This window comes from Antennarius striatus, chromosome 23, assembly GCF_040054535.1.
Source record: "Antennarius striatus isolate MH-2024 chromosome 23, ASM4005453v1, whole genome shotgun sequence".
In the NCBI taxonomy this organism is placed as follows: Eukaryota; Metazoa; Chordata; class Actinopteri; order Lophiiformes; family Antennariidae; genus Antennarius; species Antennarius striatus.
In genome coordinates, this window is record NC_090798.1 from 13,762,501 (window position 1) to 13,790,000 (window position 27,500).

A 27,500-nucleotide genomic window follows, 5' to 3' on the forward strand; every position below is an offset into this window, starting at 1 on the left:
TCAGGCTTTTGGATGGAACGGAGGAACATCAGCTCACCTCCAGTCTGGTGCGATCCACGTCTCTGGGAAGCTTCACCTTCACTCTGTGGGTCACGGCCAGGATCTCGTAGGGGTAGACCTGGAACACAATGGGGGCCGATGGAGACGGGTTCAGAGACTCAACAACACCTTCATGTCAGGAGAAAAGAGGGAAATCTTACCTTGTATTCTAGGAGGAGAAAAGAAAGACAGAAAGAAAGATGATTAATCTTCTGAATGAGGAGTTGTTTGAAACACAAAGCCATTATTAACCCTTTATTAACCCTTTACAGTACATCATGCAGACACATTCCACCTCCTGGTTTAAACCTTGGCCTTCGAAGGTGTCGGACGCCCTGACTGCTGCTGTGAACACAGAGTTACGAGGCTGGCGTAGCGTCGGCTCAGGCTCCCCCCAGCCAACGCCAGGACCCGACACACACCTCTAAACACACAAGATGCTCCGCTGCATCAAACGCCTCATCCGGGGCGTTGTTGGACCTGAGCTGATCTGAACTGTTCTGCACCGTGATTGGCTGGGGTGGATCGTATTCCACAGAGGAAACGTGTTTTTAAAAGGCTTTAATAAAGAAGTAAACCAGCCAACACTGTTAGCAATCTGCAGAAAAACATTTCAATCTTTATATTTGACACAGTTCAGAGTGATGTGGTCAGATAGAACTACTACAGTCGTTCTTTATTTCTGTTTCTTCTCCCTCGTAGACGTCGTGTGAACTGGTTTTACTTCTGACACCTGGAGGGCGTGACCAGAGCTCTGATGATTATTATGGATTGCTATTATTGGTAAAGTGTTGTTTGATAGATTCTAAAATCAAATCAAACTGATGAGAATTTATTTAGTAACATTAATAAAAAACAAAATAGAATTTCTATTTTTAAAGAAGTCACCATCTCTAGAGGGTTAAATGTCAAGGTACAAGCTTGGCAAACAATGTCCCACTGTAATGAAGTTTCACACCATATTTTCTTTTAAATTATGGGATCATGTGATCACATTTTAGTTTTTATTATACAACAAATAGATTTTTTTTAAAATCAAGAGCCACAGATTTTAAAAACTTTTAAAAATGTGTGTTTTGACCGATCAAAACTACAGAATTCAAACTATTTCATTTAACTATCAAGGAGACGCATAAAGAAAAATGAAAAAACAAAAAAATCTTAAAATTGAGGAATCTGGATGATCAAAATATTATTCAAGAAACTAACAGACTTTTACAGCCAATATATTTAACATCAGTGCTGAAGTGAAGCCAAAAGAGGTTTTGTGACACGAATCAAAGACAAAGGAAGAGCCCTTTTCACCTCTCATGCCCCCCCAGCTGTGGGAGTCGGGGTCCACTTCATCCTCCACCATCTCTGCAGCCTGTGTGAAAACACACACACACACACACACACACACACACACACACACACACACACACACACACACACACACACACACACACACACACACACACACACACACACACACGCGTTAGACCTGCACCAGGTTTCAGGTGTGAGCATTAGGAAGTCAGTAAACCAGCGCGATGAGCTTCCACCAGTCATACTGGAGGATAAATGCTGTCACTCTGGATGTGTGACGAGTTCACACTGGGTACGACGAACGTCACTGTGACACAGCGACACACCATGAATCTACTCTGCGTGGCGTGAAAGGTGTGACTGAGATCTTGTGCAATTTGATACCAAAAGTGTGTAAATAATCCAGGTCATGTCAGCAGACTAAACCCACTGACTGAGATGTATGTCAGAGGATTGCTGAATGTTTTTTATTTATCAGCCATTCAACTTTTTTAAATATGTAAAAACTAAAATAAATGTGGAAATAAAACCAGAACATTATCTTCTCAGAGACGACACTAGGGTTGATGTTGCTGCACTCCTCATGTGTGTTGAAGGTACTGAAAACGCAGAACTCAGTATCTGAACATTGGTCATGACTTTTAAACCGTCAAGCATTAAACAGTGTTTCATCGATGTGATGATGTCACCAAGTTTTCTCTGGGGGGTTGTGTTTCATGCTGTTCATATAATCCATGTATCTCTGCTTTGACCCGTCCTCCTTTAACCCAGTAAACACGCTGTCAGAGACCTGACACGGAACCACGTGTCCAGTCCTCTAAACTAGGCCTTTAAAACGATTCCTCTGGGATAAAACGTGGGCAGTTCCCTCCAGAACGTCCAACATCATCAACTTGTCTGGTCGTCCATCATCATAACCAATCACAGAGCTCTCATGTGGAAACCATCAAGACTCACGGAGTGTTTCTGGCCCACACTATGGTGACAGACACACCCGTTTCAGGTCACACTGCAGACACGTTCAGAGCTCTCGCTACACCAGCTAACAGACATTGAGGGCACTGCCAGGTTGGGCCTGAGGACTGGTCATACTGGGCCAGACGTGATGGACAGGAAGGGAAGACTTCTGGGTAGTTTGGTTATGATTGACGTATGACGTCCCAATGGCTTGGCTGAACAAAGAAACCCCAGTGCATGATGGGACGGGCAAGGAACCAAATTAATGATTGAGTTCTCCCAAGGTTGAGCAATCTTCAGACCCAAAGACGCAACCAGGAGGTCAGATGTGAAATATGAAGATAACAGATGTGCTTAACACCCATGACGTGGTGCAGATCTGTGTGTCATGCATGGTCCTAGCAGTGCTTGATCCCCATTGGCTGGGAGGTGGGGTTAAACTGGTGACACTCAGGCAGTCAGACCACAGCTTACCTTGTAGATCCCATTCCGTCCATATCCGGGTAGGGAAGCAGACTTGTTGTAGGGGAAATCTGCAGAGGAGGAAAGAAAGTTTTACTCTTCAATGCTGTTTTCACGTGTCTCACGCTCTGGTGACAGACTGTCCACTCACTGGGCTGGGGGGTGTCTGTGGGCAGACTGCAGGTGGATTTACGGGGATCCAGATCTTCTGGGCCCATGTGTCCATCAGTTTCACTCTTTAAGATCATCCAACTGGTCCTCTGCAGAGCAGCAGACAGAACCAGGCAGGAAGGAGTGATGGATGATAGAGAGGTATGAGTTAGTGAATTAGTGAATGGATGTCCAGTATTGGTAAAGTAGTGTGAAGACTAGAGGAGAAGCACATCTGGACAGACAGAAAACTATACAGACCCACCTTACCATCCTCTCCATCCTGCCAGGATGTTCTAGAAGCTGGAAAACAGTCAGATGTTACAGGATGTCAGCGGTCAACACTTCTCTGCTCACATGATGCAATAACCCCCCTGGGCTACAGTAAACCCCCCCGGGCTACAGTAAACCCCCCTGGGCTACAGTAAATCCCCCTGGGCTACAGTAAACCCCCACCGGGTTACAGTAAACCCCCCTGGGCTACAGTAAACCCCCCTGGGCTACAGTAAACCCCCCCCCCCCTCGGGCTACAGTAAACCCCCCTGGGCTACAGTAAACCCCCCTGGGCTACAGTAAACCCCCCTGGGCTACAGTAAACCCCCCCCCCCTCGGGCTACAGTAAACCCCCCTGGGCTACAGTAAACCCCCCTGGGCTACAGTAAACCCCCCTGGGCTACAGTAAACCCCCCCCCCCCTCGGGCTACAGTAAACCCCCCTGGGCTACAGTAAAACCCCCCTGGGTTACAGTAAACCCCCCTGGACTACAGTAAACCCCCCCCTGGACTACAGTAAACCCCCCTGGACTACAGTAAACCCCCCTGGGCTACAGTAACCCACCCCTGGACTACAGTAAACCCCCCTGGGCTACAGTAAACCCCCCTGGACTACAGTAAACCCCCCCTGGGCTACAGTAACCCACCCCTGGACTACAGTAAACCCCCCTGGACTACGACTCCATCAGCTGCAGATGCCATCAGCACAGGTGTGTGACTGTAACACAATCTAGGGTAGATGGAAACCAATCCCATTTGCAGGACTGGACTTACATTCTGAGGATGTGTTCAACAGAAAGATAGTGTGACGGCCCCCAGGGGCCCTGGTCCTTCTGTCTGTCTGCTCTGGGTCTTCAGGGCCTCAGCTGGGTGGGGTATCTGGGAACACCTGGCAGTGTTTTGTGTCATACTGCCTTTTGTTTGGCGCTGACATCATGGACCTACCAACGTCCAACACATCCACTACCCTCACACACCACTGACACACATCCACTACCCTCACACACCACTGACACACATCCACTACCCTCACACACCACTGACACACATCCACTACCCTCACACACCACTGACACCAACGTCCCCGTGGCAGGACGTGCTGCTGAAACTGTTTCATAAGGTTTTGTTAACATTTGGTCCCCCCCCCCATCTGTGTCTCCCTCCCTCAACAACAGAAACATTTAAAGAACCAAGATCCTGATTGACACGTGTTGGAGATGATCCAGTGAAGACTGAAGGAGGTCTCAGTCAAACCTTCCATTTGGGTAAAATGTGCTCTGAATGATCAAAATCCTAAAACCTTAAATCTGTACAGTTGAACCACAAACCCCATCAGCCAACGATTCGCTGAGAGTCAAAACGCATCTAAATAAACTAGTCGACTCCTTAATAGAGGAACAAAGACACAACGATTCTTAGTCGTATGCTGCCCTCAATCCTACATCCTGGACCTTCAGTTAAAATCGGTTTTCTCAGGACACTATTCTAAATCAGATGCTTGATTTGAAAATTAGAAAAAGATACGTGGATGTTCTGATTTTAGCCTTTTCGTAAGGTGAAAATTAGGTTTTCTCCTCCTTCATCATATTGTGTGTCAAAATCTATGAACTTATGTGTCTGTGTGGATTCTGTTATCCAGGTCATGGTTATCTCTTGGATGAGAGACGAAACGTCCTCAAGAACTTTCTCAAACTCCATTGGATTGATTTAAACAGCTTTGGATATGAATTTATGTGCATTAATAAACAATCCAAGAGGATTATGGGGTGACTGAATGTATATACACATTACTATTGTGCTGATTTAGAGACTCATGAACAGCATGTTAAAGCATGGAGGTATCTGGTGACCCCATTGTTAGCACAGATCAGCTATTGTTAGCACATATCAGCTAGCTCAACCAATGGGCCAATAGTCAAGGATTCCTTAGTCTTCAAGAAAATTGCAACAAATTTTCCATCCACCTTTTTTCTTCGAGTTAAGCCTTGGTGGGGTCAAAGGTTACTCACGATTGGGAGAGAGGAAGAGAACCATCCACTCCCAAACACACTCCTGCAAAGCCCTTTAGAGTCACCCTGCACCACAGAGCACACCTGTGCACCACAGAGCACACCTGTGCACCACAGAGCACACCTGTGCACCACAGAGCACACCTGTGGGCTGAATCTAGAGGACTGGGGGGCCCATGATGATATGGATGGGAACAGGACAGAGTCTGGATCTTAAACCATCGATGCTGTGAGACGACAGCGCCATCAACCAGAGCACCAGGTTCAAAGACAAGGGCCTTGAGAACGCAGCTTCCATCTGAATCAGGAGGATATTATAATTTCACTGGAATCATAAAGATCTTAATCCAAACAGTCTGACCCAAAAGGCTGATGAAATAACCTGAGGGGTTTAAAAGACTGGGCGAAAATTCTAGGTCTGCTGTGAGATTTTACGGCAATCATCTGCACCACGAGCACCCATCCATCATCCATCCATCCATCATCCATCCATCCATCCATCCATGATGCCATGAATCCTTTTGATTGTTTGTGACTATTTGCTGGAGTGTTGACAGGATGTTGGTTTGGTCGTGTAGCATCAAGAGGCTAACATCATTTCTAATCTGTGTGATGATGTCATCTACAGCTGATGGACCGGCCCTGTCTAATAACTGAACATTGTATTTCTCAGGTGATGGATCCCATTGGACTCATTGGGGTGTTTTGAGGGACCCTTCTGTTTGCACACCTTCTGCAGCTTGAGGACAGCTGTAGTGAACACCTCCACCATCAACTAGACACACACTCAATGGTTAAAGGACAGACGGTGATTGGTACCAGGCTCATGTCACCAATCAGGAAACCACAGGTTCAAGTGTTCAGCCACTCACAATGAACACACACTCACAACATCACCACTAACACCAACAGCTGGGGCGTGAGATGAACACATGCATGAGAGCCAATCAGAGACCAGGAGCTCCAATGTCCAACAGTCTGTCCCGTGAAGGAATGAAAAATCAATGGGTCCGATTCCATGAGGCAGTGTTTTAAAAAAATCATAGATGAAACAGACAGGTTTGTCTCTCCTCTGTTTAGTTTAATGTATATAGTTTAATGTATATAGTTTAATGTACAAATATAGTTTAATGTATATAGTTTAATGTATATAGTTTAATGTCTATAGTTTAATTTATAAATATAGTTTAATGTATATAGTTTAATGTATAAATATAGTTTAATGTATATAGTTTAATGTACAAATATAGTTTAATGTATATAGTTTAATGCATATAGTTTGATGTATAAATATAGTTAGATGTATAAATATAGTTAGATGTATAAATATAGTTTGATGTATATAGTTTAATGTATAAATATAGTTTAATGTATATAGTTTAATGTATATAGTTTAGTGTATATAGTTTAATTTATAAATATAGTTTAATGTATAAATATAGTTTAATGTATATAGTTTAATGTACAAATGAAGTTTAATGTATATAGTTTGATGTATAAATATAGTTTGATGTATAAATATAGTTAGATGTATAAATATAGTTTGATGTATATAGTTTAATGTATAGATATATAGTTTCCTCATTGGATGTAACTGCTGATGCTCTGCATAGGTACAAACTTCCATCCAACCATCTTCTATACCCGCTTTTATTGGCTGCCGCGTGTTGCTGGAGCCTATCCCAGCCGACTGGGGGTGTGAGGCAGGGGACACTCCGAGCACTACGCCAGTGCACCGTGGAGCAGGTTGAAACTTTAAAATGAAATGTGGCATCTGGGCGACTGAATGTGGAGGTGTGTAACACGGCTGATGTTGATCATGTGTTGCCTGTCATGCTCCTCGTCTGTTATTGTGCTATAATGTCTATTTCAACAGGAAGCAGCGTCCTCTAGCAGCACATGATGTCCAATCAGTTCTCAGCTCCTGAGCACGAGTGAAAAAGTATTTCCTGCATGAACCAATGAGAGCAAAACTTAAGCAGGTAGAGCCTCTAAAGGTTATGTTTGAAACATGTTGGATCAAATATCCTTATTGATCACATTACAAAGAGGCACCGAATGAAGTGGAATGGATTCAGAATTTTGAATTAGCTTTTTATTTTACATTTCAAGTTTCTCCTTTAGCCCTTTTCTTTCTATTAACTGCCAGACAAACTTGGTGAAGCTTCTTAGAGCGGTTATAACTGGGAAGAACGACTACATGTTGGAATGGATCCGGAGAGAGCATTCAATATATCGTTTAATTTTCTATCTAAAAGTTGGTGCACCATGGATTTATTTCATTAGTCACAACATTCGCCGCTATCCAAAATTGATCTTCTAACATGAATGTCAGAACTCTTCCACCAGCCCAGAACCTGCAGATCCATGGAGAACAGAACCAACAGAGGTTTCAGGGAGAAAATGGAAGAACTGAACGATGAGGAGGTGACCGACAGGAGACGTGCAACACATCATGCAGAGACCAGACCAGAGGGAGGTGTTAAAGAGGACGTAGACTGTACCATGCTGTCTGTAGATGGGGGGTTTTCTATAGATATTATCTTTGACCGTAGTCTCTGAAGATGGGAACAGGCGCAGAAGAAAGAAAATGGAGCCAACATAGGAGGGAGAGAAAGAAAGAGAGAATGGAGATAAAGAAGCATGAGTTAGAAATTACTGAGAGATGAGATATTTAAGGAAATAAAAGGAGGGATACAGTTTAGGTTGATTCAACACATTTGTCAATTTATTATTTCACACCACAAACATCAGCACTCATTATAAAATTCAAGCAACATTTCACAACACAGCAGTTTATTGGTCTTTGTTGAACGGGAGGACCTTTGGTTGACTCAAACGCTTCCAAACAGGAAGGAGGAGATGTTTTCTGGGCTGCACTGAAGAAGAAGCAACGGCTTAAGAAAGAGGAACGCTGATCTGAGACGTTTGGTCTCCAACCAAACCTACCGCAGGACGTCCAGCGTGGATTGTTAAAAAATGTGGGGCAAGTTTAACAAATTTGAAAATGGCCAAAGAAGAATTTAACATTTGCCCTTTGAATTTATGTTCTCAGGCAGAAACACAGACAGACAGACAGACAGACAGACAGACAGACAGACAGACAGACAGACAGACAGACAGACAGACAGACAGACAGACAGACAGACAGACAGACAGACAGACAGACAGACAGACAGACAGGCAGACAGACAGACAGACAGACAGACAGACAGACAGACAGACAGACAGACAATGTGTGAACATGGACTGGGTGTCTCCAGCACCTCCTGTAATTGGGAGAAGATTTACTCCTCTTCTTCTAAACCTTATCGGCAGTCTGAGAAATCCCTGATGGACCCCAGACGTCCAACTGTCTGGATTAGTGTTCTCTAGACATTTCCTCTTTGAATTAATGACTATCCACACATGAATTAATGTAGACGTCACAGAACAAAGATGACAGATGAATTTAAGACCAAATGAACTGAATTTCTGCGTTGGATGCTCGTCTTGTTTCTCTGGAGGAAACCTCAGACGTGTCGGTGGACCAAACATGTCTGACAGAGATGCTGTCACACGTTAAGCCTCAGCAGAGGCATGACCCACAATTCAGTGACACACGTCACACCTGTGGTTTCTGTAGGTTGGTTGTTTTAGTGCCTGCCAGCATCTGAAAGGATACCCCAGTAAAAGCAATAATGATGAAGACTATGAAATTGGGTGGAACCGCTGGTTCTGCCTCCTAGCCTCCAACAGCGGAGTCTTTCCTCCCCCCTGCATGACTGACAGTTAACTGTCAATGGGGAAAATATGTGGGAGCAAGCATTTACTGTCAACACCTGTAGTGTCCACTCAGAGCAGATATGTTTGTCAGTCTCTTGTCCAATCAAAGCTATGCGATCAATAAATCCCTTTAAAGTTAGCAAACAGCAGGGGTACTGGGAATGAGTGGGGGCTAGAGACAGAAACTAAAAGACTGAGGCTAGACGTCAGCTACTGGGTGTAAAGACGCAGTAGCTGACGTCATCTGAGGGGCAAATGAAGGAGTTGAGAACACTTGTGGCGTCCAGCTTTTTTTTCATGTATTCAAGTTTTCAGTCTAGATCTGATATTTATGTCATTTACAGAACATCTGCTTTCATGCAAAGTACTGAGAGATATTGGTAGTCTATTATGACCAAACTGGATTAGGTGACAAGTGGAAAGACTAAGGAAGAGTTTTAGGTTTCACTTTGTTTTGTTGAGTTTGCCTGGGATGAGTTTTACATTGTGTTGTCAGGGCAACTAAGCAAAAGATAAAGTTGAATTCAAAAGGAACAGTTGAATTTTATTTGTACGGAAATAATAATAAAGAATAATATAGTTTCTTTATTTGGTTTATCTTTTATTCCAAAAAGCAAAGTTTGAGGATTGTAGCCCTGCAGCTGGACCACACAGGCAGAAATATGTCATCAGTCGTTGGGTCGACAGTCGCTGGTCAGATGTCTGTCATTTACTGACCAACCTTACCTAGAAAAACATTTGTGTTCTCACGGGACGGAGTCTATTATATTTTATATTTTTAATTTGTGTATTCAGAATTACTGTCTGAGTCAAGCACAAGTGTTGGTGACGGGATAATCAAGTTGACATCCATCCACTGGTTCTCAGTAACCGCTAACAGAACTGAGACAACGGTTAGCAAAAGGTGACAGAGGTCAGAAACACATGAGCAAAATTCAAGCTTAAAAGAAACATTAGCCCTACGGGAGCGTAGTGAAGCCCTACGGCAGCGTAGTGAAGCCCTACGGGAGCGTAGTGAAGCCCTACGGTAGCGTAGTGAAGCCCTACGGCAGAGTAGTGAAGCCCTACGGCAGCGTAGTGAAGCCCTACGGCGGTGCAGTCTTGACCTACCTGGTATGTGGAAATGTCGAGGCGCAGCCACGTAGGTGGACGCAGAGGACGGAGACTTGCCATCGGAGTAGGTGGATAAACTGGGGGTACTCCGACCACTTTCACTGCCTCCAGTCCGGAACAGAGGGGGTGTGTTTGATAGGGGTGGCAAAAGGGGAAGGGTTTGGGGGGGAACAAAGGGCAGTATCATGGTGAGCACATGGAGAACAGTCACACAACAGGCTGTTAGTGTCACAGCAGGGCAGGTGGGTTCATGACTCATCCATTTCCTGTTTACATCCACCGTACTGAGACACACCTTGAAGGGACCTTCAGGTGTTCTGAGCTGTTCAATGATGAGACCCCAAACCCATCCTGTACAACTTCTAATGCTAACTTTTTAGTGCAGACAACGTTACACTAAGTTGTCCTTGAACCCAGATGGTTTGTGCTCCAGGTCCTCCTGGGTGATCTTAGTGAAGGTGACATCCACACCGACGGCAGTGTGACCCAAACACTGCCTCCACTGGTGCACTTTCTTCCCATAGTGCATCCTGGTGCCATGGAGGGGCTGAATCCAGAACGCTGGTTTCACTGTTGAGCCTTCCTGAGGTTTTGTGGGTCATAAGGTCAGAAGGTGCCCACTTGACAACCCCGATGATGCGCTGCGTACTGCTGCTGATGGGCCTCTTGGTTTCCTGTTTGACCACTGACTGGTAGCTTGTTACCAAGTTATCCAGGTTGTTTCTAGGTTAATTTGGGCAAGGACTCCTGTCTAAAGTCACAGTCTGTGGTGACACACTGACCTAGTGTTCAGTAGGTAATATAAAGCTGAGTGCTCTTTCTGGTGGCAGATAATTCAGTGCTCCTGAAAAGCAGCCTATTTCCAAACCTACAGTATCAGACTGCTGGGATGGAAACGTTCCAGCCTTTGAAGAAGAGCTGCTGTTGTTCTAAACTCTTCATTTGAATTGGAACACAGTTGTCAGTTCTCTGTACTCCCTCCAACAGCTACCTTTAGCTTAGCTTTAGGGTCAAATGCTGTTGGACTGCTCTGGTCTGTCCCATCAGGTAACAGATCGACCTGCAAAATGGAAGAACTGAGCATCATCCTGTTCAATCTGGGGGAAGGTCTCAAACGACTGGCCTCAACAGTGACGTTTTTACCCTACAGATGCTATTAAAATATCCATGTGTGTTTTGTATCTATGATCACAACCAATGGCCCCGCCAGGCTGGGTGATGGAGTCACTGCCACCCCCAATGCCAAAAGTAATAAACACTCTACATCCAGCGCTTTGAGGAGGAAACAGAAAGGGTTTGGGAGTGTGTGTGAGCGAGTGTTATCTGATTGAACACACACCCTCTCCGCTCAGACAGCGAGGAACCATCAGCAGCAATCTGGACGCAAGTGGATGAGATCACTGACACGTGTGGCGATCTGTTACACACACTCACAAGAACACACACATGCCCATAAACAGAAACAAGAACACACCAGTGCTGTTAGTGCACGTCCACATGTAGGGCAGACCCTCCTGACACACAACTGGAGCCAACAGCTGGAGATGTTGGAGGTTTGGAGAATTCAAGGTGGAGCCAGTCATTAATCCAACAACAGCACAAAGGCTAAAGGTTTCTGGGATCATTAACAAGAAATTGGGGAGATAAAATCAAGAGCGTGCCTCATTCATCCTTGTGAGGACCTTTCCTTATCTCCCTCAGGTTCCTCATGAAATATCTATGAAACATAGCTGAGGAAACTAGGATGGCAATAAAACATGAACTTGTGGAATGAAAGCAGAAATAAATCCCTGAACCTCCAACGCCTGTTTGAGACCAGTAAACACTGTAATATTCAACCGGCAGAGAGCCCAGGTTGTTTCTCTCCTGTGTCTCCTGTCATCTGTATCATCACCCTCACCACAAGAGAACTCCTCTTTCAGCCATTCTACCCGTTTGTGGAAACATTTCCCAATCCCTGGATGTATGGTCATGATTTAGATCATTAGAAAGCTGGTGAAAAATGTTGGATGATGTCACACTGCTGCTCCTTATCTCAGCCTTTGAGTCAGAAATATGTTTCTGAGGCAACGGCTGTTGGTAGTGGTGAACATGTCCCAGCATGAGAACCAATAACAATGTTCACAAGTCTGTGCACTTAGTTTAGACTTTAAATGTACGGGTTCATCAGGTTATACACATAGGTAGTCCTCAAGATACGAACATACGACTTAAGAACGTACTGACGGGTCGTCTGTAATGATGTAGGAACTAAATGATGTAGGAACCAATGTTGTCCTCCAGTAGGAACTAAATGATGAGTAGAGTAGTAATGATATTACTTTAGTACTTACAGTAGTAATGACATTACTGTAGTATTTAGAGTAGTAAGGACATTACTTTAGTACTTACAGTAGTAATGACATTACTGTAAGTTTCAAGTTTCAAGTTTATTTATTTTTATATAGCCCAGATTCACAAACAATGTCTCAAAGGGCTTTACAATCTGCACATGGACGATATCCCTCTGACCTTTGTGCACTGCAAGCAGTGCGACCCTCGCATCGGATAAGGAACAACTCCCCCCAAAACCCTTTTAACAGGGGAAAAAATGGATGGGAGAAACCTCAGGAAGACTGCAGAGGAGGGACCCCTCTTCCAGGAGTGGACAGACGAAGCAATAGATACCGCATGTACAGATTAACAACTGTAGTATTTAGAGTAGTAATGACATTACTTTAGTACTTACAGTAGTAATGACATTACTGTAGTATTTAGAGTAGTAAGGACATTACTTTAGTACTTACAGTAGTAATGACATTACTGTAGTATTTAGAGTAGTGAGGACATTACTTTAGTACTTACAGTAGTAATGACATTACTTTAGTACTTACAGTAGTAATGACATTACTTTAGTACTTACAGTAGTAATGACATTACTTTAGTATTTACAGTAGTAATGACATTACTTTAGTATACACAGTAGTAATCACATTTAAATGACTGATGGGATTGTATATTGAAATTAAATAAATAATGCCTTACGAACAATTCAGTTTACAAACGACCTCGAGGAACCAGTTGTGTTCGTAGGTTGAGGACTACCTCTATATTCTTACGTAAAGATGCCTGTTGCTATCAGTAAACAAATCTATCTTTGCTAAAATCATTGTTTATCATGCTACAAATAGTTACTTCCTGTTTTATTTTGAAAGTCTATTGTCCTGCTTTGTTGTGTTTCTACTTCAGAGTTCCTGTCTTTGTCCTTCCTACTTTTGATTAGTGTTGTCTGTGTCCCGTTAGCCCCCCCCCTCAGTCTAGGTCATGTTTGTGGCTCCTCTTAAGCTCCAGATCTTTTTAGATTCTTTATTTTTGATGGATCTACTTTGGATTTGTTTTGTGTTCTAGCTTCCCTGCCTGGGGGCTAATGTGTGAGTTCCTCTGGTTTATGAACCCCCCGTCTCTCTGCTCCTGGGTCTGACTCGTCCTCATTTCATTCATTTATTTCAGGCAAGAAGAAACAAAACAAAAAACAAACAAACAACAACAACAAACAAATGATTTTCTGATGTACAATAATTATTTGTCATGTGAGGCCAGCACTTAGAATGAAAATCAAATGATTTGAAATGAACTCTTTTTCAGTTTAGCTTTAGGTGTTTTCATTATTTAGGGTGGTTAATGGTACCGGTGTACTGTGACGTCAAAGTGATGAACATTAAACAATTGCATTTAAGTTGTGTCCATCGTTCATGTGAACCTTAATTGAAATGCTTCAGAAAATGATTTAAATATGTATTTAGTGACAAACATTTTATCACACATTGAAGGCCTAATGGTTCAATAAAACCTGAACCATCTCCTGATTAACTTTGATCTGCTCAGTTCTTTACCCTCCATGCTAACATGTCATGTTTATTAATGCTTATCTTAACTGCTGGTTCACTCAATAAAATAATTGATATTGTCCTGAAAGTGAGTCCAAGTAGCTGATAGGTTAGCCAGATTTGGAGGCGTGGGCTTAGAAATTGGTGGATTTTTGCTCAGGCAGTTGGACTAGGAGCCGTGGGGATGCCTAGGATGGATAGTCAGGTCAAAGATGTGCTTTCATAACATTTTAGTTTCATACAGCTTGTCAGAATTCAAGAAATAAAATCTAATTCTGGCGAGGTGTACTTTATTGTTCTCTTATCGGATCTATTAATGGTGATAACATAAGCAGACGGCTGGTGGACCAAATGTTCCATTAATCTCTGTAATGACTGCTCAGTGACCAATAATACAGTACAAGCTGATTAGTTTCTTTCCTTTGCAGATAAAACATGGTGTTCATCAGTGTCAGGTCAGGGGGGTGTCTTCCAGGGAAAGCATTGGCTGATATTTTACTTTGTCAAAGCAACACACTTCAACAATGAGTCTTTTAATCCTGCATGCATTCGTCAACACTTCCATTGGCAATCCATCAAAACACACATCGATGTTAGAGTCTAACACACGGCGGGGAATAAGGGATCATTCAGGTAAACAATGAATGTGAACAGACAAGCACACCTCATGAAGTCCTCCCCCACCAGCCTCTGAGATGTCATGTGATGCATCAGGTCCAGTGAACCATGCACGACGACCACGCCCACAAACACCAGTGAACAGTGCACACAGAATGAGAACACTTATTGGTCCTATGAACGAACCCACAGAGACCCAACAACACCACCATACCGGACATCATCACAACCCACTGACCATTCCACTGGGGGGGACACAGAAACGGGAGAGACTACTGGTGTCATTACCGTTAGGAGGCGGTAAACTGAGATGCAGGGCTGTCCTAGGCTTAGGGTCAGGTAGGGGGTCCTGTTTGAACCCTGGGGGGTGAGGGAAACCATGAGTTGTGGAGAAAATGAAACAAAGGGAAGTTTTTGATAAACCTGTCTGAAGGCAGGAGGTATGCAGGGGGGCGTGGCCAGTTGTTGGTTTCAGTGACGTGTTCCATCGTAGAGACTAGAGTCTCACGGCTTTGGGTCACAAACTCAATGAGGAACCAGATCGTGGTTGCTGATCCAAGACTCTGTCTCCTGTTTCTGATTATAACCAACTGACTTTCCACCATTGTTAAATCGATGCGTCACCACAACCCATGCCAAGTAGAGTCAATCAAACGGTATCACAGCACTCCATTCAGTGAGACCTCAGACCTCAGTCTAATACAGACAGGAGCAGCGACTTCCTGCTGGAGGCAAACCTGTTCGGCTCCAAATGAACTGTTTCATGGTTTGAGACCTAAAGATGGTTTTCATGGGTCTCCTCTGCATTAGAAAGACCTCGTAAACAAAGGACAATGTCTCCACCTCTTCAAACTTAGTTCTTTGAAAAGGCTGAAGGTTTTAGGGGCACAGGTTTGACACTTGAAGGAGCCACCAGGTCTGCATTGGACTGGGTCCAGGTCTGGGTCTCAGCTTGCTCTGATACCTCTGAAATACGGGATGTAGTTGTGCTGCTGCAGCATGGCCAGGGTGGTGGGGTTGAGCTGGTAAGACAAGCCTGCACTGACACCTGCTGGTGTGGGTGAGTACTTGCCACTACCACCAACACCCCCACCCCCTTCAGCTCCACCAGAATAGTACACAGAGAGGGAGGACGGGTCCCTGGCCCAGGTGGAGGGGCACTTATTGGTACCTGTGAGAGTTAAAGGTAAAGGGAGAGGACTGGAGTCAGGGGGTAGGTACTGGAGCTACCCCTGAGGGTACTCCCACCTCCAGCCCTGAAGGTTCACTCAGCTCACAGGACCACCAGGAGTTCAAGAATAAAACTCAAGATACAATATTTTTGCAATTTGGCATAAAAAACACAAACCCCAGGTTATATTTTTATCATCCTTTCATGTAACATTGACATTTTTTGACTACATTTTAGGAACCGGTCACCAATGAGAGGCCTGCTTTAATTTTACAAAAGCAGCCCCAACATTTACTTCAAAGCAGTGGAAGAGCGTCACTTTATGAGAGTTGAGTAGTTTATCAGGAGTCTCTGAGCATGAACCCAAACCTAAGTAACACCCCCAGAGATACAACGTTTAGGACAAAGCTAAGACAAAGACGCAGAATTTAAGGTCCATGTATTTTAATGGTGTCAGACTTGATTAATATGAATATGATCAGCCAAGTCTGGTTTAGTTTTTATTATACAGAGACCAGACTTTAATATTTTAAACAATAAACATGTATCTTCCACAAATTACTTGACTTTCCGGGACAAATTCAGCTGAGAAAATTCATTTACAGCAGAAGATTCAATGTTTTCCTCATCGGTGCACAGAGTCTATGCAGGATTTCTAGCTAAGACTGAAATCCTAAGCCTGGATAGAACAGATATGAATTCATCTAGTTAGAATTGAACAAATTGTTGGGCTTAATGGTCAGCTTCAGTACATATTACCCACAGTTCAATTCAGCGGCCAACACAGAGGACCAGTGTTTGAATTGTGAGCTTCGTCACAGAACGGATTGAACTGGTATCTCAAGGTACGAATGTAGTGTTACTAACATTACTATCCTACATGTACTCTAGACTCAGGTGAAGTGTGTATGTGATACCTGGTCGGCTGTAGTTCTGGGGGGATCTGGACGGGGTGTAGCGTCCGTAGCCCCCCAGGGAGCTGTTGGAGCCGGGGCTGGAGGGTCTCTGCTGACGAGGCGACTTCTCACCATCACCCTGGAGACAAGCAGGTACAGTCAGCACTTTTTATTTGAGAAACACTGCTTTAAAGTACGCCGTTGGTAGAGCATTGTGGGTAATTCAGCTCTGGGACTGGGACAGAACAGGCCTACCTCTCCGTAGGTCCTCTCCTCAGACGGGTAGCTGACGTAGGGAGAGTAGGACAGCATGTCAGGACGGTCGATGTTGTAAATGGCCTTGGTCTTTGGAAGGGCTGCCAGGTCCTTGTAGTCCAGAGTCTCCTCTCCTAACTTGGCCTGTGGGCAGAAGACCAGTAGGAAGTCAGAATCGCTGCTGTGTTGGTGCTGCTGCCATCTAGTGGTGAGGGGAGAGGTGCAGCCTCACATAGATGACCCTGCTGGGGGAGCCCGAGGCACTGGAGGCAGGAACCGAGGTGATGCTCTCAGACGAGGTACGGGTCACCTGGAAGACACACATACACACACACACACACACACACACACACACACACACACACACACACACACACACACACACACACACACACACACACACACACACACACACACACACGCACACACTTCTTTAAAAGATACTGAGACAACACCACAAGAAAACCTCTGTTCACAATATTATTTCTCTTGTTAATGTCAAGGAGTCAAAGTACGTCTATTTAACCATGTGGCAGTAATGCTGTCTGGTCACACCCTAGGAAAACACAGCCTTTGTATTTCCTCATGTTAAATCTCCATGGATCACACAGGACAGTGGTGCTATTAGTGAAGCTGTGACCGATGGTCAGAGTTCCTCTGGACACACAGGTTAAAGAGGGAATGATGAACACCACCATTTAGATTTCACCTCTTTGGTGTAATGAATCATGTGTTACGGCTGTCAGCGGTGTGCTGTTAACTGTCCAGATGCAGGTGAGGTTCCCTCCAGGTGCACTGGAACACGATCTGACTGCTGGTTAAACATGCTGATAGAAGCATCATCAGTCCTGACCAATCCAGTGTCTGCTGCTAACGGAAGCTAAAGAATAGCAGCACACGGATGCTCAACCCATGCAGTAGACGCCTGTAGGGGGTGGAGAGTGGTTTGGGCGGGTGCAGGGCAAACGGGGCACCAACCTGTTGCTCAGGGGTATCACTGAGCTGTATCCGGACCTGCTTCTGGGGAGGAGAAGGTGAGGATGAGGAGTGAGGATGGGCGATTGTGGGAGGGCAGACACTGACTGGAAAGTGTAAAGTAATCGTATTCTGTCCATTAAACCCAACCCTCCTGCAGCGGGGGTCCAGTCACATCATCTGGGGAGTCTCTGGTGTGTCTGAAAGCTAAACGTTCCTCACAGCTACCAGAGCCAAGGGGTTTCCTGAACTGGCACCATTAACAGGAAGTGACATAAGCTCTCTTGTGGTTGGTCTAGTAACAAATGTCTGTGCAACATACAAGCTGTAACTCATGCTGCCCCTGTTTTAACAATGGAGGGCGATGCTGCTGCTTGGGTTCAAGCCTTTAGCCAATGAGACTCAACCGCTAACAGGTTCCTCCTCTGAGGGAGGAGCTAAACGGGTTCCTTCAGGCTGAGTTCAGTGGATAAGCCAATAAAAGTAATAGAATGATAAAAACCAACAAGCTTAATCTCCATGGTAACAGCAGTGTTACTCGTGGCAGCTGGGTCTGGGGACATGAGGGTTCCTGGACTGATGTGGGTCAGTTCTGGTTCTGTCTGGTGACACCCTACAGGCTTTACTCCACCCACCTTACTCTTCTCTTCCTGTTTGGCTGCTTGTCTGCACGGAGGATGCCAGATAGACGATCCTGAAGATGCAAACGTAAAGACAAGATTAGCATTGTGGCTAGTAGCATGACTAAACTGAGAACATTATGTGGATCAATGTAATCCAGAATAAACTAGAGGACTTGGAGATAAAATGCCACTGATAACATTACTGCCTTCATACGTTTCTATCACATTATCTTTCCATGTTTCCACCAGTGTTTTATGAATGATGCTAAAACCAAAACACAGGTGAACCTCGTCTTAGGTCATTAATAGTCTGCAGAATAAACTGAACCGTTCCCAGTTCTGTAAAGAACTTTATTTATCAATGCATTATCAATAATATTTGGTTAATACAAATCTATGTTAAACTTGCAAGCGATTAAATTGTATTTTTTAATATGGTACAGAAAAAATATTGCCGTCTCATCTTCCGCCACTTCTCCCACAATGTGGGTCACGGGGGTTGCTACTGACCAATAATATCATATTACGTGTTTTTATTCTGATTCACTGTACAGTAACATGATATCATGTGTTTTTAATAGTTTACTAGTGATTCTTGGAGGACTGACGTATAAATCGATAACGACATAACTCTCAACAACGTAAGTCGAGGTTTACCTGTATTCCATTTGTCAGCAGATGTTTGTATTTAATGCTAACTGAGTAACATTAGCAAGATAACACGAAATTAAGTCTTAAACAAGGTACACATTACACGCTGAACATACGCGTGGTGCTTTTAAACACTAACTTTTTAGCATTTACTTCAGCAGTACTATAGCAGCACATCCTTTTGTCTTACAGTCTTCTTTATTAGTTTGAACACACTCCACTCCACAGTAAACATGCATGAATGTGTTGTCCGTGTGGGGCAGCGATAAAATCAGGCATCCAGGGCAAAGCTTCAGCTGCTACTGGGTGTCTGCATCTCTAACTGGCTGCTGACGCAGTCCATGGGTTGTTTCTACTGACAGACTGTTCAGGAGGGTCCAGACTCACAGGAGTGACAGAAGTCCTCACCAGAACAGGACAGCCATTTGTTTCATATCCACTCTGGTAGATTCTAGAAACAGGATATTTCAATCCCAAAAAGACTTTTACCTTGCAGGTACATTTCTTCTCCCTCTGCAAACATCTGCTCACAGCGAGCACAGCGTGCGCAGGAAGGATGGTAGTGCTTCTCTCCAGCCTGTGAGGGTCAAGAACCGGGGACAGATCACCGATTCAGCTCACGTACGTTATTAAAAGGATGTTCAGTCAAGTTTACAACGCTGGTAATTACATCGCTATTCAATTACAAGTGTTTTCACTGCTAGCTTTCTGAATAATGTCTACAATGCTTGGACAAAACTGACACAATGACATCATCATCAGCTGTAGACCACATCAGATCTGGATCAAGAAGATTAACGTCTGCAGAGCTAACAGAATGTCACTAATGTGAGGTAAAAATAATAGACAAATAATACAGATAAAAATAATATAGACTTTCTGGTATAACTACCAACTTAAAAATACACTGAAATGATTCTAAATTCTAGGGTCGGGTTTTCTTAATCCAGGATTTATATTATGTGGGTGGGACTAGTAAAGAACTACTTCTTTTAGGTGTAGTAACATTATGGGCAAACTGAACTTCCTTAGTGTCTGATCTCAGTTTCAGTAGAACTTTGAATTCAGGTCAGGTCTAAAGTCCTACCAGTATTAGCGTTAGCATTCTGTCTTAAACTGCTCAGCGGTGAAGACTTCTAACAAGGAAGATGACTGAAACAAGCACCAAATGTTTTTTTGGGATTAAGTCATTCTTTTATCATCTGATATCTTCACAATCCCTCCTGGGCTCTCCTGCATCACCTCCAGACAACAAGATGCCAACACCCCCACACATGGACAGCATTGTGCTGAGTGCTAATCAGCATCAGACTGAAAGCAGGGGAAGAAGGAGCAGTGGGACCACAGGAAGTTGACTCTACCTCAAAAACTCTTATTTATACCGAAATAGAAATAACAGAAGCCTCAGAGCAGAAGGAAGTCGACTTTGAGGCCTGGAGATAAACTGGATTTGAACTGAAACATGGAAAGTTTGAGGACAGGAAGTGAGATAACACTGAAACCAAATCCTTCCTTTCTCAGAATCCAAGGCTGAATGAGGGGAAATAATCATCTCCAATGTCCTGCAGGGCTGATAGAGGAGGAAGAGATGCTTCATGTCAGGATGAAGCTGACAGCTGGACTGGACTGGTCCCTTTGGAATGAGCTTCAGGTGAGGTTTGAGGATTAGATTTCTGCAAACGGCAAGGCTTATAAAAGAGAAAGAAAACCAACCAACCAACCAACCAACCAACCAACCAACCAACCAACCAACCATCCATCCATCCATCCAAACAATCAATCAATCAATCAATCCATCCAACCAACCAACCAACCAACCAACCATCCATCCATCCATCCATCCAACCAACCATCCAACCAACCAACCAACCAACCATCCATCCATCCATCCAACCAACCAACCATCCATCCATCCAACCAACCAACCAACCAACCAACCAACCATCCATCCATCCATCCAACCAACCAACCATCCAACCAACCAACCAACCAACCATCCATCCAACCAACCAACCATCCATCCATCCATCCATCCATCCATCCAACCAACCAACCAACCAGCCATCCATCCAACCATCCATCCATCCAACCAACCAACCAACCATCCATCAATCCATCCATCCAACCAACCAACCAACCAACCATCCAACCAACCAACCATCCATCCAACCAACCAACCAACCATCCATCCAACCAACCAACCAACCATCCATCCAACCAACCATCCAACCAACCAACCAACCAACCAACCAACCAACCATCCATCCATCCAACCAACCAACCAACCAACCATCCAACCTACCATCCATCCAACCAACCAACCAACCAACCAACCAACCATCCATCCAACCAACCAACCAACCAACCAACCGTCCATCCAATCAACCAACCAACCATCCATCCAACCAACCAACCAACCAACCAACCGTTGGACCAGTGTGCTGCCATCAGCTAATCAGATAAACCTCCAGATGTTTGATAATGAGTCCAAAAAGGACAATAATCTGATCCTATTGGACGGATGGACAATAAATACACTCTGATTGGTTTGTTGGGTTGTCCAGCCAATTGGTCATCACGTTCAGGAGGAACTGGGTCTTTCCCACTGACAGCCATGTAGTGTGCATTTCCTGGACTCATTAATATTCTACAGGCAGCCTGATGAGCTTCTCTGAACACCCCCCCGAAGTCCCTGTGCATCCCCCCACACATCATCATGGAAACCAGTCAGGCAATGGAGGGGTCCATTAAGAAGAGTGGAATAGAGCTGCCACAGTACACACACACACACACACACACACACACACACACACACACACACACACACACACACACACACACACACACACACACACACACACACACAGAACCCTTCAGGCCCCGACAACAAACCGACGATCGTCTGGAGGATCAATGAGGGAACGAGAAACACTGACTGGTGTCCAGCGGGGACGGACACCGGTGTCCAGCGGGGACGGACACTTGTGTCCAGTGGGGACGGACACCGGCGTCCAGCGGGGACGGACACTTGTGTCCAGCGGGGACGGACACCGGTGTCCAGCGGGGATGGACACCGGTGTCCAGCGGGGACGGACACTTGTGTCCAGTGGGGACGGACACTTGTGTCCAGTGGGGACGGACACTTGTGTCCAGTGGGGACGGACACCGGCGTCCAGCGGGGACGGACACTTGTGTCCAGCGGGGACGGACACCGGCGTCCAGCGGGGACGGACACTTGTGTCCAGTGGGGACGGACACCGGCGTCCAGCGGGGACGGACACTTGTGTCCAGCGGGGACGGACACTTGTGTCCAGTGGGGACGGACACTTGTGTCCAGTGGGGACGGACACTTGTGTCCAGTGGGGACGGACACTTGTGTCCAGTGGGGACGGACACCGGCGTCCAGCGGGGACGGACACTTGTGTCCAGCGGGGACGGACACCGGCGTCCAGCGGGGACGGACACTTGTGTCCAGTGGGGACGGACACCGGCGTCCAGCGGGGACGGACACTTGTGTCCAGCGGGGACGGACACTTGTGTCCAGTGGGGACGGACACCGGCGTCCAGCGGGGACGGACACTTGTGTCCAGTGGGGACGGACACCGGCGTCCAGCGGGGACGGACACTTGTGTCCAGCGGGGACGGACACCGGCGTCCAGCGGGGACGGACACTTGTGTCCAGTGGGGACGGACACCGGCGTCCAGCGGGGACGGACACTTGTGTCCAGCGGGGACGGACACTTGTGTCCAGTGGGGACGGACACTTGTGTCCAGTGGGGACGGACACCGGCGTCCAGCGGGGACGGACACTTGTGTCCAGCGGGGACGGACACTTGTGTCCAGCGGGGACGGACACTTGTGTCCAGTGGGGACGGACACCGGCGTCCAGCGGGGACGGACACTTGTGTCCAGCGGGGACGGACACTTGTGTCCAGTGGGGACGGACACCGGCGTCCAGCGGGGACGGACACTTGTGTCCAGTGGGGACGGACACCGGCGTCCAGCGGGGACGGACACTTGTGTCCAGCGGGGACGGACACCGGCGTCCAGCGGGGACGGACACTTGTGTCCAGTGGGGACGGACACCGGCGTCCAGCGGGGACGGACACTTGTGTCCAGCGGGGACGGACACTTGTGTCCAGTGGGGACGGACACTTGTGTCCAGTGGGGACGGACACCGGTGTCCAGCAGGGACGGACACTTGTGTCCAGTGGGGACGGACACCGGTGTCAAGGAGCCCAGATCTGGACGTAAAGAGTTCGTAGCTAGCCTCATGTATCTGCATTCACTCTGTGCAACAAATTAAATTTTAATGGTTAAGATGTGGAAATGGGGTCAGTGCTGGAACCAGTGGAGTGTAAATATGTAACAGGAAGCTTTTTGTTAAAGATCCCATCTAGAAATGAGATATACAAAAATACTCTGCTTCCAACAATGTACGTCAAATTTGATTTTTTTTTGCACAAATGTGCTTGTTTTCACAAAAAAATCTTATTTAGATTACACCGGCGTCCAGCGGGGACGGACACTTGTGTCCAGTGGGGACGGACACCGGCGTCCAGCGGGGACGGACACTTGTGTCCAGCGGGGACGGACACCGGCGTCCAGCGGGGACGGACACTTGTGTCCAGTGGGGACGGACACCGGCGTCCAGCGGGGACGGACACTTGTGTCCAGCGGGGACGGACACTTGTGTCCAGTGGGGACGGACACCGGTGTCAAGGAGCCCACAAAAAAATCTTATTTAGATTACATAAAGGTGAATATATTGTGAACTTTACTAACAACTAACACATTTTTTCATTAACATTTGTCTTTTTTCAACACAAACAACATTTTCCTTCACATTTGCAAAATTCCATAACATAAATGTCTTGGGTTTACAATAATCCAGAATTTCAACCAAACAAGGTGAACATCGTCCCAGAACTTTACAATTTCAGAATAAAACCAAAGAAACATGGGAATGATCCACATTTATATGTCCTCCAACATGGTTGGGATTCTGCAGAATATTTGTTCTTAATTTGGGTGTAATAAAGAATCTTATCAGGTTCTTCCAGCCGTATGACCTCCAAACACGTGATGGAGTTGTTTGTTGTTGACCTCCAGATATAAAACCGCTCCTCCTCTGAAAGGTTCTCACTAGTTCTTGCTCCCATTGAGCACAACCTCAAAACCAGTTTAATTCTTGAGGTTGTACTCCCTCTTCTCTCCATCAGGGGGCCACACACTGTTATTGCTCTGCATTTCTTCTTATCATTGTGTTGTTTCTGCCATTTTTGTCCAAATTTACAGTACGGTTTATTTCTCTGTCAAAAAAATTGCCTCAGTTACAGAGATCTGAGTACATGTTGATTATTTAGCTTGTACTGAAATCCCATTCATTTATCTATTAATGTACATATTGCTGTTAATCCATTATTTAAACCTCTGATCAAGAGAACTGGGGATAAACCACTAACCATTAGCGACCCATCAGAGATGTCTAAGCTTTTTCTCCAGTTTTGTTATAGTTTGTGTTACTTAAAATAAAACACATTTTAATGTAATTTGTGTGAGTCCATTGATTCACCCATTTCTGGATCCATTCACCCATTGATCAGTTCCTTGATCCATTCACCCATTCACTGATCAGTTTCTGGATCCATTCACCCATTCATTGATCAGTTTCTGGATCCATTCACCCATTCTCTACACTCCCCTCTGAACAAAACCTGCCGGTGGTCTACGTTACCTCCAGTACTTTTCCAGTGATGTACTTCTTGCAGCTCTCACACTGGATCCCAAACATGGCGTGGTAGTCCATCTCACAGAAGGGGATTCCATCCCTAATGGGACGACACAGGACAAGTCAGCAGACATGACATAGCACACGTCATCACACAGCTTCATGTTGCACAGGAGAAGAGTCAGAGACGCCCAATCAGGTGTCAGCTACATCAGCAGGGGCTCAGGAGGGGGCCTGGTGGGGCTCCTGCTGGAAACACCAACAATCCTAACACACAGAGATGTCTAGGGGCATCTTATTATGATATAATCCTGACTCTGTTAGCTAGTAAAACATTAAAATATTAAAAAAAAAACATTGAGTCTACATGGTGTCCACTGTTATTTAACTGGTCCCCAGTTAATAAACTCAGGATTACTGAATGTGAAACTGAACATACACTTATTATACAGTACAAGTAGCACTTGCATATCAAACATCATGTAGTTACATAGAAAGGATGAATACAATGACCAAAGTTCATTAAATGAACCTGAAGCTGGTAAACCCAAACTCTGCTGCATGAGAACTGAACAAAAGATCTGAGAGAAGAACTATGTGGTAAAACATCCACGTAGAAGAGGAAGTGTAGAAGAGTCGAGACTTACTTGCTGATGTACTCAGCGTTGAGCACCTTGTTGCAGACTTTACACTTGAAGCAGCCGAGGTGCCAGTGTTTATCCAGCGCCACCAGAGACTGTTCATTCTTAAACTCCTTCCCACAACCACAGCAGTCTGCGAAGGAGACGGATAACTAGTTAGCATGTTAGCATCAGGCTTCAGAGCACTACTGTGGTGGTGTCAGGGTCAAAGGGTAAAGACAGAGCTGAGCTCAGAGAAGCTTAAACTACGTGATCTGTGCTGTGCAGACAGGTGTGAATGAAGACTGACTGTGGACGGCCTGAATGGGCGCTGGGCTGTTGGCCGGGAGAGGCAGGGTACAGTTTTGGCAGATACACTCCTTTCCGTTAAAGGTCACTCGGTCACCGGCTGGGAACGGCTGTCTGCAGACAAAAACCATCAGATTAGTGCTTTGACAGTTTATTCACTTTATGAACGTGTGAACGCCCCCACATGTAAGCTAACGCTGGACAGAGTTGAGCATCAGCAGCTTCTAGCAGGATGGATCCGTCTGGATCTGATGGGACTTCAGATGAATGAAAACAGACCGATGAGAGGAAATGACCAGGGAGGAGCCTCCATATCATTATAAACTGGACTTTCTCAGAATAAAGATCAAATTGTGCAAAACTGCTGCAGCATGTAAAGGAAGGTTTTTAACAGGACTCTCTATTTACTTGTTTGATTAAACGTTTTGCTTCAATTGAATTTATTTGATATTTTTTAAATTTTTAAATTTCTAATTTGGAAACAAATATTTTTGTGAAGAAATTGTGCTCATGGGAATAATTATAAACTAAATAACCCGTCATTTACAGTTAGTATCACTTCACTTCTCAAGGACTGAGAAACAACAAACGGTTGAAGGCTCTTGACGGATGACAAACCATGTATGTCCAATATTTACATTTATTTACTTTTTTTTCAAACTTTCAATGAAATCAATTAATCTAAGGGTTGACGGTTAAATGAAAGATTGTGGATGATTATACACTGACGTATTTGTACTCAGATACTGTCTCAATCTACGGACATAAAAATTTGACATGAAATGAAATATTCAAAGCGGATTGAAAATTACTTGGTCCTCCTTTCTGAGTTGGACAGGTTAATAAATAACAGAGTCATCTGCATAAAACAATAAAGTCTATTTGCATGTTGCTGAACATCCCAAGTGTCAGTGTGGCCCCAGTTTCACCGTATGTCAGACTGACTGTATATACGGATACCAGAGGCTTCATTTTGTCTTGCCAAATAAATGATGTTCTTCCATGTTGTGTCAACAGTCTGTTTTTTAACTAGCAGCCTGTGGAGAGTGTCATCTGCATAAAAGGATCCTTGTTGGTGTTGATTCCAAGTAGGCATCAATTTCGACTTTGCAATGAGTAACACTTGTGTCAGCAGTCTGTGTTTGGACCCCTCCTGTCTCCAAACAGTGTCCCCAAGCACCACCAGATCAAAATATATATAATGATAGTGTTCCCTGATTGGTTTGGAGAACTTTACTAGCCTAAACAGAGCCCTGAACTCAACTCATTACCTTTGAATTACACTCTTATTCTATTGTGACTAAATAAGAGTCAATTCCTGCAGCCAGGATCCCAGTCTGGTGGAGAGGCTGGTATAAATACGGGCAGCTGCTGCAGCAACGCGTTAGAGCCACTTTTACAGGACTGACATATAGACGTGTTTATGTGTGTCTCTGAATAACGCAGATGTTTCCAGCTGGCACACGGACACCTGCTTCAGTCTTCAGACATGAAAACACTCACGAGCCAAACTGCTTTTAGTGACACGTGTCAAATATTGCTGTGAGGGACACACGACGGGGGAATTCAACGTCTCCTGGCTGTTGGTCCTCCAGCTCAGCTGAGCCGGGTGCCTTCAGGCTGGTGATGTGATAGGAGAGAGGATACAACACCGTCACAGCCAGCTGCTGATTGGCTGATGAGGGTAGGCAGACTGGCACCGGCTGAGAG

General features: G+C 45.1%; 1 protein-coding gene across 7 annotated transcripts in view; it reads right to left on the reverse strand.

Moving 5' to 3' along the window:
* The window catches only part of ablim2 (actin binding LIM protein family, member 2), a 70,769-nt gene that overhangs the window by 2,351 nt on the left and 40,918 nt on the right, over positions 1-27,500 (reverse strand). Inside the window, exons 4-21 of one of the 7 annotated variants that reach the window (XM_068308033.1) lie at positions 25,792-25,904; positions 25,509-25,635; positions 24,868-24,961; positions 19,620-19,707; positions 18,492-18,550; positions 17,860-17,901; positions 17,114-17,191; positions 16,882-17,025; positions 16,648-16,765; positions 15,524-15,730; positions 10,073-10,180; positions 7,702-7,755; positions 3,182-3,219; positions 2,918-3,026; positions 2,779-2,837; positions 1,345-1,405; positions 201-208; positions 38-118 (exon numbers count right to left, since the gene is read on the reverse strand). In XM_068308033.1, the coding sequence (XP_068164134.1) occupies positions 38-118; positions 201-208; positions 1,345-1,405; positions 2,779-2,837; positions 2,918-3,026; positions 3,182-3,219; positions 7,702-7,755; positions 10,073-10,180; positions 15,524-15,730; positions 16,648-16,765; positions 16,882-17,025; positions 17,114-17,191; positions 17,860-17,901; positions 18,492-18,550; positions 19,620-19,707; positions 24,868-24,961; positions 25,509-25,635; positions 25,792-25,904 (1,588 nt within the window). Of the gene's footprint in view, positions 1-37; positions 119-200; positions 209-1,228; positions 1,406-2,778; positions 2,838-2,917; positions 3,027-3,181; positions 3,220-7,701; positions 7,756-10,072; positions 10,181-15,523; positions 15,731-16,647; positions 16,766-16,881; positions 17,026-17,113; positions 17,192-17,859; positions 17,902-18,491; positions 18,551-19,619; positions 19,708-24,867; positions 24,962-25,508; positions 25,636-25,791; positions 25,905-27,500 lie in introns of those variants that run through there. The other 6 variants (XM_068308026.1, XM_068308027.1, XM_068308028.1 and 3 more) reach the window with 6 other exon arrangements.